Source organism: Macadamia integrifolia, chromosome 8 (genome assembly GCF_013358625.1).
Source record: "Macadamia integrifolia cultivar HAES 741 chromosome 8, SCU_Mint_v3, whole genome shotgun sequence".
Classification (NCBI taxonomy): domain Eukaryota; kingdom Viridiplantae; phylum Streptophyta; class Magnoliopsida; order Proteales; family Proteaceae; genus Macadamia; species Macadamia integrifolia.
This window is the reverse complement of record NC_056564.1, coordinates 7,601,701-7,617,814: the sequence shown is the minus strand read 5'-3', so window position 1 is coordinate 7,617,814 and position 16,114 is coordinate 7,601,701. Positions and strand designations below refer to the sequence as shown.

Genomic DNA, 16,114 nt, shown 5'->3' with positions numbered 1-16,114 from the left:
ATGAAATATTTAAAATCTAATTAGCTAGTTTATATTTAATTTTGAAAAAATTACAACGTCACCCCTGAACTTTGGTTTTTAATCAATGCCTCCACCGGCATTTTTCGAAATAACAAAGATACCCCCTATTTATTTAAAAAATATCAAATCCATCTCTACCTTTAGCTATTCCTCTTAAGTGAAGGAATAACTGTTAGTTTTTTATTAAATGTTCAAAATACCCCCACTCAATGTGACATTATTGTCCTACACTTACCCCTTCTTCTAAACCATTTCCTTTTATTCCATGTCTTGGGTTTCTTATTTGGATAGTCGAAACCTACAATTATCGATTATCCAGCGTTTCTTGCGCATCCCCTCCTCTCCAACGAAGGTTCATGGCTACCCATTCCCTTCGGTGAAGGTTTACAATAATGTAAAATGGGTATTTTGAATTAGCACAAGTTTTTTCTCTCTAAAACTTGGAATGAAGATGGTCTGGTCTGTCTTGGCTTTTGATGATAAATAAGTATTTCCCTTCATATTAAGGTGATGATCTCAACCCAACCCAGGTGGGTTTCTTCTCTGTGGAGAGAAATGAAGAACAACTAACCACTCCTGGTCGTACTGATTTTTTTTTTTAGTTTTCTTTCTGCTATTCTTTCTCCACTTCTTTTTTTATCCATTGTCATCGCTTTTTTATAATTCAAAAATTTTTTTGTACTGTGAATTTTATTTGTTTTTGATGTATTTGTATTCTGCAGTAAAATCAATAAACTAATAATTTCATAAAAAAAATAAAAAAATAAAAAAAATAAAAACTAATAAACTATGCTGGTGACCCTAGTTTTATTGGATTGGATGACTTGCATGACGTTATTATTATGATCAGACAGGAATTTCACCCTTTTTTATTTGGGAGGGTGGGGGGGTGTGTAAGGGTGTCAATCGGTCCGGAATTAGGTATTCGGACTGGTTCTGATTTTAGTTCTAAAGAGTGTTAGTGTAATCCAAAATCGGATCAAGTCCTATCTTGGTTCTGAAAATTGATATTTGTACCCAACTTATCCAGTTTCGATCCAGTTCTGGTTCCTATTCGAGTTTTGTATTCGGTTCTTATTTGGTTCCAGTATCCAGTTTCAAATTCGATTTTGTTATGCAAATACTATTCAGAAGACAAAAATATAAATGCTAATTCACTAGATTATTGGTCTTCCCAACAAATGAATGAACAAAAAATCATGAGCTATCAAGGGACATGTTTCCATGTCGTTAACGTCCACTAATGATCCTGAGCAATTGATCATCTATTGAACTTCTAATATCGTTAATTTCACTACTTGAAACTCTATTAGATGATTCATCATTTAGGTGATTGAAACTAAATATCGTTAATGATCCTGAGCAATAAACCACCTAAATGATAATTGACAGACAAGGGGTTTTAGAGTTGGACTATAATTGAAACTCTATTAGATGATTTATCATTTAGGTGATTGATTATGTCGGGTTTCCATATAAGTTACGTCAAGTTTTTAGTTGAAGAAGAAAAAATGGCATTAAGTTATTCGGTCCGGTTTCAATTAGAACTGTCGGTTCTTGGCATAAATCCAGATCCGAACCAAATAGAAGTATACATACTTATTTCAGATCTAGGATTTAACCATATTATAATGGGTTGGATTTGATTTCGGGTATTTGGTCTGGAATTGGATTCGATTTTCGGTTTTGGTTCTGATTTGACACCCTTAGCGGTGGGTGGTGTACAAGAATTTTTGTAAAATGCAATAACGTACTTGCAACCAATAAAACATTTTTAGAAAAAATAACAACTCCACCCCCTCAACTTTGGTTTTTAATCAATGCCACCTCTTGTACTTTTCAAAATAACAAAGCTATTCCTTATTAATTTAAAAAATATCAAATCCATCCATGCCATTAGCTATCACTATTAAGTGAAAAAAATAACTGTTAGTTGTTTTGTTAAATACCCAAAATACTCCCACTCAAGGTGACATTATTGTCCTACCCTTTGCCCCTTATTCTAAATCATCTCCTTCTATTCCATGCTTTGGGCTTCTTATTTGGACAGCCAAAACCTGCAACTATTGATTCTCCAGTGTTTCCTGTGCACCCCTCCCCTCCGGCGAAGGTTCGCAGCTACCTCTGGCAAAGGTTCGCGATAATGTAAAATGGGTATTTTGAATTAGCACAAGTTTTTTTCTCCCTGAAACTTGGCATGAAGATGGTCTGGTTTGGCTTGGCTTTTGATAATAAATAAGTATTTCCCTTCATATTATGGTGATGATCTCAACCCAACCAAGGTGGGTTTCTTCTATGTGGAGAGAAATGAAGAACAACTAACCACTCTGGTCTTACTGAATTGTTTTTTTTCCTTTTCCTTCTTTTCTTCTGTTATTCTTTTTCTACTTCTTTTTTATTTGATTTCTTCTGTTTACTCCTCTTTCTGTTCTTCTTTTTCTTCTTTCCATCACATAAATGGATGGATTAATACTTACAGGTTATGAGAATGTTTAACAAACCCTGTCCCTGTGGCCTCAGTTGAAGCAAGTTTGCAACTTGATCTTCCTCTTCCCCACTCAAAACCTATTTCTCCATTATCTATGAAACTGATTATACAGGGTTTGATCTTAAGACATTGTTGTTTGATGTTGGAAAAGATGTTTTTCTGTTGCTCCTCAAATAGGGTAATGCCGTAATGGTTATAGTGCAGCTGTAATGGCTTTTCCTCTTCAGGGAAAGTCTGTGAGAGATGGACCACTTCAGGCCGTATTTCCGAAACTACCCAAGCGAGGGATTAAAAGTGCAATGGCAGAAGAATGTGATTTTGAATTTAGAGTGGAGGGCATTATGGTCAAGGAAGTGAAATTTTTATCCAGTTGAGTCCTTGTCGCCATTAACGAGGTTGGCTGAGATGAGACAACTCCCGATTGTAGTGCCAAGGAAGACAGAAAGTCCATTAATGGAGACATCAACAGGCATAATAGAGCCCAAGGCCTTCTCTTTTCTTGTTGTAAGTTGTTCCATGTGAACCAGACCTGACCATCTTCATTCCATGTAGCCGCGAACCTTCACCGGAGGGGAGGGGTGCACACGAAACGCTGGAGAACCCATAATTGCAGGTTTTGACTGTCCAAATAAGAAGCCCAAGGCGAGGAATAAAAGAAGATGGTTTAGAATAAGGGCAAGGGTAGGACAGTAATGTCACCTTGAGTGGGGGGTGTTTTGAACATTTAACAAAAAAGCTAGCAGTTATTCCTTCATTTAACAGGATGGCTAACGGCAGGGATGGATTTAGTATTTTTTAAATTAATAGGGGATGTTTTTGTTATTTCAAAAAGTATATGGGATGGCATTGATTAAAGACCAAAGTTCGAGGGTGGCGTTATAATTTTCTCTTTAATTTTTTGTGAAATCCTTTTAGTGCTTGAATTGGTGATATAAAATAGGTGGGATGTCCTAGAAGCTTGCAGGTTGGTGTTGGTTGAATAGGAGTTCTAAGGTACCAAAGTAAAGGATGATAGGGTTTCAAGGGTTTAAGTAGGGGTGTCAACTCCACGCCCGCACTGGTAGATTCAATCGAGTCCAACATGTTTATGATATGATTTAGACCGGCCTGATTAATAAACGTGATACGTGTCGAGCTCGGGCTCAAGTCCTACATGTTTATAAATAGGTAGTACACGGTGCAGCCACCTAGCTCGACGAGTGCCTGATTGACCCGACACAATTATGAGCCTAACTTGAACTGACTACTTTAAGTCTGACCTAGCCCGACCCATTTAATACTACTTGAAATTCTCATTTTATCAGTAATAAAAAAAATTTAAGTGTGTTTGCTCCAATTTTCAAGATGAACAAGAAATTGATCGATAAACAAACGTTTTTAATGATAGATAATTAAATTTAAAAATACAATTTATGTAATTGTGGTGGTGAATTAATGTTAGGTTTGCACGATATCCTTAAGGTTGAAGTGTGCTTGCAATGGAATAAGCTTGTCAACTTGAGTACTTTGACTATTGCATACAAGTTAAGAAGGCCCGTTTAGAACCTATTTAATGCCCGTTTAGGAATAAACAAGTCCATAGCCCGACTAAAGCCCAGTAAGGCCCGTTTATGGCAACCCAATTATAGGCCGAGACTAACCGACCCGATTATAAATCATACCATGTCCGTCTTAGCTAAGCTTGTATAGCTAAACGTGCGTTCACAGTGTAACCCTAGAATTTGGTCAAGACGGTCTGTTGACACCTCTAGGTTTAAGACTCTTTTTGGTATGATTTGTATTTGTATTCATCATTAAATATATATATATATATATGTATTTATATTTATTAATCATTTTTAAGAAATCATTTGTGATAATAAATTATGGATCACAAATCGTATATGTTTGGTTATTATTTATATAGTACATTATATAATGAGAAATATGTTTGGTATGCCTATTTGCATAATTTATTATATGAAGAAAAGAATGCTAATCGGTCACGCCCTCTACACCCAGACACAGATTGTGTGAAAAGACCACCCTACCCCCAAGTGGTCAATGGCTTTTCTTTTCTCCCATTGGCCGATACACTATCGCAATAGCCATATGACCAGTTAGCATTCTCTTGTTCATATTATATAACCTTAGAACTTTTATTACATTCTATAGCATATTTGAACAAAGGATTCCTAACCATCCTCATGCCCTACTCCCACTTCTATTAGAACTTTTGCAAACATATATCATGGAATACAATAGAAAATATTGAATTACCGACTATATACATAAAAGGCAAAAGAAATACCAAAAAATATTGTATTGAGATTGTATTCATATCGAATAAAATTGTATTCACACCAAATAAAAACTGCATCGAGCAGAAATCATACCTTATTGAGAAAAAAATAAGGGTACCATACCAAATTTTCTTAGTACAGTATGATTTCGGTATCTACTCTTGGTTTTTTGTATTGTAACCGTACTTGTTGATACCCTTACCGAAGTCTTAAAAGACACTACACCCAAACATAGAGGCGAAGAGGACAAAATTCTGAAATGACTGCCCCGCCTCTTATAAAAAGTAGAAATCCTGTCATTATTGATGCTTCCACGTGCTCCCATTGACCCCACACATGAGCCACGTTGCCTTTCAGGGAACCCTCTTCCGTTTCTGAGAATGCCAACTCTTTTTTTTTTAGTGGAAAATGCCAACTTGACCATTATCGTTTGGAAGGTTTTTTTTTGGAAGAAACTTGGTCCGTTGGAAAATTAGGTGTGAAACAGGCCGAGTTGGGCCGGGTTTCTTAAAACCCTAACCCAACCTTTGGTCCTCAAAATTCAACCCAGGCCCAACCCAACCTGGCCCTAATTGACTCTGTCAGGCCAGGTTGGGTCATGTTGGGCTAGGTTGGATTGACCCTGGCTTTTGCAATGGTTGGATTAACCTTGATTGACTTGTTTTTATCATTCATATCTTATACATTAAACAAAAAAAAAAAAATGAAATACCAATGGAAGCCCTAAATTCTAATGCAAAAATTCAGGGTTAAATTACGGACTCAACCCTAACCCAAGGTAAGGGTTTTTCAATCATAATCCACCCTTAGGGTCAGAAAACTTGACTCAAATCCTATTCAGGTTTAAGACAAACTAAGACAAAATAGGGTTATCAAGGCTAAACTTTCACCCCTATTAAAAATTATTTTACTGACTACAATTTGTTTCTATTTTTCCTTCCCCTTCGCCTTTTATAGGTTTCGGAAGACTCCTGGTTATTGGGATTTTCAGATGGTTTACCCAAAAAAAAAAAAATTTATGATTTTCAGAGAGAGAGAGAGAGAGAGAGAGAGAGAGAGAGAGAGAGAGAGAGAGAGAGCTTTTCATCAACAAAGGAACAAGTTCTTTATGCAATTACTCTGTAATGGTGTCCACTTTAGGACCACCCAACCAGTTTTGACATGTCCATTGTGAGGTATTATTAAAGATAAGGGCCGTTAATGCAGTGGGAGGCATGGAGCCCAATTTATTCAAGGACCATGCATTTGTGGAATTGGACTAAGTTGCAATATCATTTTGGAGAAAAGCCATTAGACATGGTACACTGGGCCACGAGTTTTGTTTTATATATTTTAGACTATGTCCACTGTGTGGGATAGTACCAGAGATAATGACCATTATTACAGATGGGAGGCATGGAGCCCAATCAATCAACGACCATACATATATGTTAATGGGCAAGTTGTAAAATCTTTTCGAACGAAAATCATTGGATCTAGTCAATTGTGTCAGAGGAGTTTTGTTTTATATATTTTAGTCAATGGTATGGGTATTAGGACATCAAATCAAGGAGATGTAGCCATGAAATCCTCTTATAGAATATGTTCAAAGAAAAAAGACCCATAAATGAAATGTTTAAAGATTTAAAGATTGCATGAACCATCATAACTATTTTGTAGAGATACATAGGCGGAGCCCATTATAAAACTTTATGTTTTATTTTATTTTATTTTTTTAATTAAATAAATTCTATAATAATATTGACATAAAACAAATTCTATAATTTTTTTTTTTTGGTAAACAACAAATTCTATAATTACATTATGCATGTCCATCACACTAACCCATTTCGCATGTAAACAAATGCAGTGGGAGAAAAAGAAGAAGCTATGAACCTACAAAAACAATGAAATATTTGAATTCATCATGTGGAATCGTGGATTTAGTTATTAGTATTGATATTGGTATCGGTCTTTGTTGATATCAATTCGATCTAAATCTGTATCGAAAAGGATTAATGCATATCAGTCATTTTTATCCTTTACTTTTCAAAAAAAAAATGTTTTTTTTTACTATTTTATTTGTAAAACAATATGAGTAACCAATCTGAATTGATAAAAAATCAATGATCAATCTCAACCGATACTAATATAATACAAACGATATGATACCAATACTTAAAATCATGAGTGTAACTAACAACCTTCGTGATACAAAAAGTGAAAAGTTATAGGACTTTTATGCAAATATAAACCCAAGGCCATCAATGTAAAACACACTTGATGCCCTTGGCTGCCTCAATGGTCAAAATCTTAAAAAAGAAATTAAAAAATCTACAATTCAGTCTCACCTTAGTGGTTGATGGCACTTGGCTGTCTTGGCAAACTGGTCCTTCAGACTCTCTCCTATAATTTCAAGCGAAGCCTATCTCAAAACTCATTACAGCTAATGGTCTTTCTTGTTTTTCCTTTTGATGAATGGAAGGTCATTCAGAATAGCGAGAGTTACACGTGGAGGGCGTTGGGGGTTGTGTGCTACAACTAATGGTCAAGCAATAATAGGATGAAAGACTTGACTTCTAAAGTCTTAGTCTAGCCTTCGGTGGAATATTACCGTCGTTGTTTAGAGATATCCTTCAAATCTTTCCTCAAAGACATAACAGGAGTAGCCACCGGCAGCTCAAAATTACATGGCTTTTGCATCAGCTACATCTCAAAATTTGATTCTGATGGCAATTCAGCTTATAGTTTTCATTCTCCTTTTTGGAAGTTCATTGAGGTTAGAACCCGTCATGGGTAGAAGGATCCTAGGGAACATGACAGATCGAATTGCTTTGCTCGAGTTGAAGAAACAAATTGATGATCCGAACGGAGCATTACGTTCTTGGAATGATTCCATCCATTTCTGCAGCTGGGTAGGGGTCACATGTGGCCGCCGTCATCAACGGGTTACTGACTTATATTTGGCAAGTTATGGCTTGGGAGGGATCATATCTCCTTCCATAGGGAATCTAACTTTTCTGCATTCCCTCCTCATTAGAAATAGTAGCATCCATGGTGAAATCCCCCAAGAAATCAGTAAGTTGTTTCGGCTACGGTCCATTGCTTTTGAATTCAACACTCTCCAAGGAGATGTTCCTACCGGCTTGGCCAACTGCACTCGTTTAAGAGAAATCTATTTCTCCGATAACAATCTTGTTGGGAAGATTCCGGCTGCACTTACGTCTTTGCCAAAGCTGGAGGTAATTTCTATTAATGATAATGGCTTAACAGGGGAAATATCAGCTTCATTTGGGAACATTTCCTCCCTCCAAGCTATTTCTTTGTGTGGAAATGGACTTCACGGGAAGATTCCAGAATCCCTTGGTCAGCTAACAAACTTATACTATCTATCACTTTGTGATAACAACCTATCTAGTCTGTTCCCTTTTTCAGTACAACAGAATCTCTCATCTCTTGAAATGATTTCTTTTGCTCAAAACCAACTGGATGGGAGCCTTCCACGAGATATAGGCCTTACTCTTCCAAATCTCCAAGTACTAGAAATTGGAACAAACCTTTTCTCAGGGAGCATTCCGAATTCCATCTCCAATATTTCGACACTCGAAATAATTGGTCTCGAAGGAAATAGTTTTGTTGAACCAGTCCCTAACAACTTGGGAAATCTTCAATTTCTCCAAGAATTCAATATTGGTGGAAATCAATATGGAAAAGGTGAAGCTAATGATTTAGATTTTATTACTTCTTTAGTCAATTGTACACATCTAACGCGTTTGGACCTACTACTCAACCATTTTGTGGGTCCCATTCCCAACATTATGGTCAATCTCTCAACACAACTCTCAATACTTAGATTAGGGGAGAATCAAATATCTGGAACCATTCCTACTGGGATTGCGAATCTCATCAACTTGACCTTATTAGGGATGGAGAAGAACTTTCTTGAAGGTGAAATTCCGTCTGGTATAGGGAAACTTCAAAAGCTTCAAAGATTGTTCTTGGGTGGAAATAGACTTTCAGGACATATACCATCCTCTATATGCAATCTCAGTTTTTTGTATGAACTCCATTTAGAATTCAACAACTTGAGTGCAAGCATTCCCTCCACCATTGGAACTTGTCAACATTTGCAGGACGTAACCCTTCATAACAATAGCCTCCAAGGCCTAATACCTAAACAACTCTTTCGTATTTCCTCATTTTCAATACAACTCGACTTATCTTATAATTCTTTGGTCGGTTCTCAACCAATCGAAATTGGTAACTTGAAGAGTCTTTCTACATTAGATATTTCCAAAAACAAACTGTCTAAAGAAATCCCTTCCTCCATTGGTGGTTGCAGTAGTTTGGAACATCTTTATATGGGAGGTAACTTCTTTGAAGGAACCATTCCTCAATCTTTGACTCTTTTGAAGGGGCTTCAAGATTTAGATCTCTCACACAACAAATTATCACGGCAAATCCCGAAAGGTCTAGAGAAACTTGCAGCATTGCGGAGTTTGAATTTATCTTTCAATAATCTTGAGGGAGAGGTACCAACAAAAGGAATCTTTGCAAATGCAAGTGAAATTTTAGTGATTGGAAATGACAAACTTTGTGGGGGAGTTGCAGAATTACGATTGCCTGCATGCACAAACTATGGATCTAGAAAACGAGAAAAATCCCATACTTTCAAAGTAGTGTTGGCAATAATCAGTGTGGTTTTTGGTTGTCTTTTGGTATCATGCTTTCTTACTCTTTATTGGAGAAGAAAACCAAAAAATAAACCTACTTCCACACCATTAATTGGTGGTCAATTCTCAAAGATTTCATACAAAGAGCTTTTCCAAGCTACTGGAGGATTTTCTTCAGATAATTTCATAGGATCCGGTAGTTTTGGCTCCGTTTATAAGGGAATCATCAATGAGGATGAAACAATTGTGGCAATCAAGGTACTCAACCTTCAAAATCCAAGAGCCTACAAAAGCTTTATGGCTGAATGCGAAGCATTAAAAAACATTCGGCATCGAAATCTTGTCAAGATTTTAACTTCTTGTTCAAGTCTTGATTCATCAGGCAAAGACTTCAAAGCCCTTGTTTATGAGTTCATGCCCAATGGGAGTCTACATGATTGGTTGCATCTGCCGATGGAGACACACAATCATTCAAGGAATTTAAGTCTTCTTCAAAGATTAAACATCGCAATCGATGTGGCTTTTGCATTGGAATACCTTCATTACCGTTGTCATGCACCAATTGCTCATTGTGACTTGAAGCCAAGCAATATTCTACTTGACAGTGATATGATTGCACATGTCAGTGATTTTGGTTTGACAAGACTACTTCTGGAACCTGAAAACAGCTCATCACATAATCAAAGTAGTACCACTGGGATAAAAGGATCCATTGGCTATGCCGCTCCAGGTAGTATATAAACTATATACAATTTTATTTCTAGTTTTCAATATATTAAATTTTGATTATGCAAATATAGATTCTTCCCTTTCTAAGTTGTTGCAACCTGTTCTGAGTTAGAATTCATCGTAGGGTGTTTGACAAGACAAGCAATGGGTTAGAAAAAGGATGAGATCAAACTTCTAAAGATCCTTTCTATCATATTTCAATCCAATTATTATTGGATATTCGGATCCTGTTTTTAGGATGGTTGATTTTTGTTTTTTTTTGGAACCTTTTTAGGATAGTTGATTGAGTACATAAAACACTTTTCTATCTTAATTAGAATTGATCATGGTTTTATGCATATTCATTTCGATTATGATTGATTATATTGTGGTTGCGTTGGATCCTAGTATCTAATTGGATCAAATTTAGATTAGATTACTATTATCATAACCAAAAGAAAGGAAAAATGTCTCTAAACAACTGGGGTAACCTGTGCCACTCAAATGAAAGATAAATATAAAATCTCATGTGAGGGGGCATAGGATACCCAGTAGCACAGAGAACCCTTGCCCACAAAAGAATCATGGTTCCCAAATTGAAGAAATGACCATGTAACTTGCTACTTTTGAATAATATGTTCACAATTTGGATTTTTCAGACCTATAATTCTTGTATTGTATGAAAATTATGCAAAATCTTTTATTGTTATGGTAACAGTGAGAGGTTTCTAAAATTCAGAATATGGCATGGGTGGAAAGACAATTATACAAGGGGACGTGTTTAGCTATGGGATCCTTTTATTGGAGATGTTCACAGGAAAAAGACCAACAGATCAGATGTTTATAGATGACTTAAATCTCCACAACTTTGCAAAGGCAGCTTTACATGTACAAGTGATGCAAATAATAGATCCAACACTCCTATCGGTGGAAGAACATGGTGAAGAAATTGAAGAGAAAGCTATCACCAAACTTGAAGGTCGTAGTCATAGGACAAATAAATTGCAAGATTGCATAACATCAGTAATTGAAATTGCACTCCAATGCTCCATGGAATCGCCGAGAGAACATATGAACATGAATGATGTTGTGAGGGAATTACATTTAATCAAGGAAAATTTTCAAAGCAACAACGCCTGATTAGAAGGTGATTATGAATTTATTTCTTTCATTGTCTTGGCCTCTTAATGATCATGAATCTGTTGTAGTTATTCACAAATGATAGTTAACGTAGCAATTGCAAGAGAATAAGACCCAATTTCAACCATAGCTAACCCCATTCCGTAGGAAGGCTGTATCAGTTCCCATACAAGAAACTATATTCCGAACTTATTCTTTTTGTGGTTGAGTATGTGGATTTCAATGTGTGCAGATTCAAGATCAGCATGGGCGACGCTTCAATAATGATTGCAGCAAGCCGAAGCATGACGGTTGATGAACTGGTGGGGTCTGATACAAAGGAAACAATGAGCAATTGTCTGATGGAAGACCTTTATGCAGACAGAGACCAATTGTTTTTATCATCTTTTCAGTTTCTTTCTAGTATGTAGCTCACTTGTTGCCTAACATTTGTCACAAGGATAAATATCTCAGATTTCGTGTGCTCTGAAACCTTACTACAACCAGCTGAGGCCCCTTGCTTCCTGTGTTCTACACCTTCATAGATAAAACATTTGCACTTATTTATTTGAAGGTCCCTCTTCCCATGCATTCCATGGTTTTTCACTAGTATTAAGGCCTTAAGGGGTTGTCCGGTGGATATATAAACTGGTAGATTTTTCCTGCTAGATGTTCTGTATATGAGGGGTTTAAGGTCCTTCTCTACTGTTTGTTATATTATAAGGTAAAACTTGTGGGAGCTGAGGGTTCTGCTCTCAGCCAGAGGTAGAATAACATGCCCTCCCATAAATGTCACATGGCAATTCAGGTGGGACTAAAATTTTGTGTATGCTTAACCGTTTCAGCCCAATTCTTTTCCATTGGCAAGACAAGATATTAAAAAAACCAGAAACCACCAAAAAACTACAATGAGATGCATAGCCATACACGAGACCGTATGCTTACATATGAGAGAATATTTAGCCAATCCACGATATTTCCTAAACACCCAATGTTCAGAATTTCCAAATCACCATTCCAAGTAAACAAAAACATATGGCGTGGCTCTACATTTTTCACAACGGAAAAAACATCCATTTCAGTCAGGTAAAACTTCTGCTGGATTTGTACTAAAATTTTTTAACTAAAAGTACCCCCACCTTACCATATAGTTTAAACTGTCACTCAAGATCACTTGGATTTTTTTTTTCGAAGAAATCATCACACATTCGGGGACTTATCCAAGAGAAAATCATATATACATTGACAATGGACAAACTCAACAAGGATAATTCTATATGGTACAGTAACTCAAGATTCAAAAAACCCCACACCCCCCAGGCATTCTTGATGAGAATTACTCTGAACTGGACATTAAACTTCATTTTCCTTTGGGCAATGATCTCCAATAGTGCCTCCAGTCAGAAATTTCTTTAGTTTCAGGTACTAATGAGCTACTAACTGGGAGACCCAAGCAAATGCAGCGCCAATTCAATCGGACAGAAAGAATCAGTTTTAACTGTTCAATCAGCCAATATACAGTACTCCCCGTTGTAGTCAAGAACATGGGCTGTGGTTGTTTATACTGTTACCTTCTCTCCCGTCTCCACCAACAAATGGTTCCAGAACCCATGAGGAAAACTTCACATTTTCCCTCAGCTTTACATTCTATGGACCATTCTATTAGTCCAGGTTATTAATGGGTTACAATTGCGTCCTACGAAAGGCAGTGAGAGAAGGTCACAACCGTATAAAAACATACCTCATTTAGAATGAGAAGCAACGACGTACTCCTATTGACTTTCTCTGTTTCTCTCTGTTATTTTGATTCATCACCTTCCAAGGCTCCAACAGACCTCTAAATAACTGCTCAATTTGTGTATGCCTTCTGCTTGTAGGATCTCTTCTTCATATCAAATATTATACATATAAGTGGCAAAGTAGCCTGCTGCAGATCATTTCTACTTAACCATTGGCATAATAGCAGGGAACCACACTAGTGTCCAAAATAGTTAGTGCAGTACCAAACGCAATTTTTATTTATTTTTTCTGTTCACCCACCGTCTCTGGTGAATAACAAAATTCTTTCCAACAGAAAGCCCATCCTTTAGCCTGTTATAACTAGCAAGATCAGGAATAAATCCTCTATCCAACATCTCATCCAACAACACTTCCCCCTCCTTCATTCTACCTTCCCTGGAATACCCAGAAACCAATATATTATATGTTGCACCATCAGGATCCAAACCCTTTCTTGAAGCTAATATCTTCAATTTATTTGCATTTGTTGTTCTTCCTGCATCACAGAGAGCTTGGAGAAGACAATTATATGTCACACTATCTGGTACTATCCCCTTCTTTAGCATTCTCTCCATCAATCTCAATGCTTCCCCTATCTTTCCTGTTCCCCTCAGACCTTCTATCAAAGTAGTGCAAGCAACCGGATTCGGGAAGTTACCTTCTGCCCACAACTCATCCACCATTTCCAGCGCTCTATCAACCTTGCCTTTCACACAGAGCCCCTCAATAACATTTAAGAAGTCGAACTTACGAGGTACAGCTCCTTTTCTTGAGAAGTCGATCAAGAGATCACAAGCTTCCAAAACTCTACCTTCACTACAGAGTCCATCAAGCAGAACCTCGCACGTCACACTTGAGAACCCACAACCCAGATCAAGCATCTCATAAGCCATACTAATTCCCTCTTTAAACTTCTTCTCTCTAAGAAATCCCTTGATCAGAGTATTGAAACTGACCACATTAGGGTTACAACCCTTAATTTTCATTTCTTTAAACACATCCAGAGCCAGCTCAAACTGCGAATTCCGACAGTAGCTGCTTATCAATATATTGAAGGTGACTACATCTGGTTTAACCTTATCCTTAAGCATCCTACCATATAATTCCAAAGCCTTCTCATGTTGTCTCGATTTCACAAACCCATTGATCAGTATATTGTAGACAATAACACTAGGTTTTCCATCAATTAATTTCCGCATATTCTCAAATGCAACCAACGCCTCATCTAAGCGTCCAACTCTACAGTAAAAATTGATCACGAATCTGAAAATGGGTTCCGTCCTAGGGCATGAAAAAATTCCATCGGAGCATGGACATGGGTTTGATATCATACCTTCGATGACGGATTGGAGATCATCAAACCTGTCGGTGATTGCTAGGGTTTTGATCATCCACTCATAGGTAGAGTGGTCGTGGCGGAAAGAATCAATCTCCGAAGCCCATTGGAAGATGTGGATGTCAAATTGGGTGAATTTGGGGTGGTAGTGTAGCTTTTTCTTGAGGAAGTTGAGGAGGACGTGAGGAGTGAATGGGGGTTTAAGATGGGTTCTAAGGAATTGCAGGAGCTGTTCTTGAGAAGTAAGCGATAGAGATACACTTGGGAGAGGGATGAGCTTCGGGGTTTCTTTTGTGGGGATAATAGCTGAAGGAGTCTGTAGAGATTTCACCATGGTCATCGGCTTTGGGAGCTTTCTGAAGGCCATTTTATGGAGCGTTGAAGTGTTAGAGAAACAGGTTCTTCTCTCCAAAGTCTGCTTCTGCTCTTAGGCCTCTTTAACGTTTGAACCCTCAATATTGAGACTATTTCAGGAAAACATCGTCTGTGGAGACTTTGGCTTCGGATGCCGCTGAACAGAGACAAAGAGAGGAGGAAGAAAGAAGAGGGAAATGGCGGAAAGGGTTTCGCAACTCTCTGATCTCTCAGAGATGAAGACGAGAGATGAGGCTCGAAGGGGAGCAACGGGTTTTCCGAATCCATAAACCAAGAGACCCAAATCCTCTCCTTCATTGCATGCCGTCGGATCGGTTAAAACCACGTGTCAGAAACCTAAACCGTCTCCGCCGATCTCCGCTTCAGATCGTCTGTCTGTTTAATTTTTTTTTTATTCTTTTCTATTTGGGTGTAGTATGTAAAATCTTATTAGCTTGTTTATATTTGTGCTTTGCTATGCTACTGATTCTAAAATTTTGTGAGATATTTTTAGTGCTTGAATTGGTGATATGAAATTTTTTTGTGAATGGCATACGTGACTCCTTTGTAAGGAGAGGCTTGTCCACTCACTTCAAGACAACTAGGCCTCATTATGCTCCTTGGTTATCTCAGCAATAAGAAGTTGATGCCTTGGCTTGTAAACGAAAATTTTTTAATAAAATTTTCTTTTCAACCCAAATAATAATAATAGGAGTTCTAAGGTAGAAGGTGTCAAATGGTGTGGTTTCAGTTATTCGGTTCAGTCTTGATTCGGTTTACATGACAAGGTGAAATAAAAAATACATCAGATAAGAATAAGTGGAAATCATAATCATTTTCTTCCAGTTTCAGTTTTAGCGATTTTCAATCGATTTTTGTTATTCGATTCACAACCGATTTATAATCAGTTAATAGATCAGTTATCAGAGAAGAAGTAGGGAGTTGAGAGAGGGAGAGAGCAAAATAGTAGAACGGTATAAATTTAGCTCTGTGGAGTACAATATCAGGCTGCAACGAGGTCAAGTTGGGCCAGGATCTTTAAAACCCTAGCCCAACCCTAAGTCCCTTTAGATGGGCCCAATCTCGATCCAACCTCCACTCAAGGTCTGAAAAAGCCAAGCCCAACCCTTGAGTCATGTCCGGGTTGACCCTGCTTGACCTTTAACCATGGGAAGGGGGAAGGGATCTGGCCATTTCAGTTCACAGTGGATAGATTTATCTTTAATTTTCTCAAAAAAAAAAAATCTGATCTTTTTTTTTTTTTTCCTTTTACCTTTGATCCATATCGGTCCAATCCGATCGATAACTAAAACCATAGCCATAGTTGGTCTGCTTATAGAATATATCGTACATAAAACTTAACAGTTCCATAATG

General features: G+C 37.3%; 2 protein-coding genes across 3 annotated transcripts; one reads left to right on the top strand and one right to left on the bottom strand.

Moving 5' to 3' along the window:
• The first annotated feature begins 7,390 nt into the window (after positions 1 to 7,390).
• On the top strand, positions 7,391 to 11,861 carry LOC122086304 (probable LRR receptor-like serine/threonine-protein kinase At3g47570). 2 transcript variants are annotated; one of them, XM_042655062.1, is made up of 3 exons: positions 7,391 to 10,173; positions 10,891 to 11,298; positions 11,524 to 11,861. In XM_042655062.1, the coding sequence occupies exons 1-2, from the start codon at positions 7,461 to 7,463 to the stop codon at positions 11,289 to 11,291; spliced, it is 3,114 nt and encodes a 1,037-aa protein (XP_042510996.1). In that variant the 5' UTR covers positions 7,391 to 7,460; the 3' UTR covers positions 11,292 to 11,298; positions 11,524 to 11,861. The 2 variants fall into 2 exon arrangements, with proteins under 2 accessions (XP_042510996.1, XP_042510997.1); XM_042655063.1 differs by lacking the exon at positions 11,524 to 11,861 and having other exon boundaries at positions 10,870 to 11,023.
• Positions 11,862 to 12,493: 632 nt separating this feature from the next.
• On the bottom strand, positions 12,494 to 15,185 carry LOC122086083 (pentatricopeptide repeat-containing protein At2g36240-like). Its single transcript, XM_042654779.1, has one exon. It carries the CDS (start codon positions 14,750 to 14,752, stop codon positions 13,286 to 13,288), a length of 1,467 nt encoding a protein of 488 aa, XP_042510713.1. The 5' UTR covers positions 14,753 to 15,185; the 3' UTR covers positions 12,494 to 13,285.
• Positions 15,186 to 16,114: the final 929 nt, after the last annotated feature.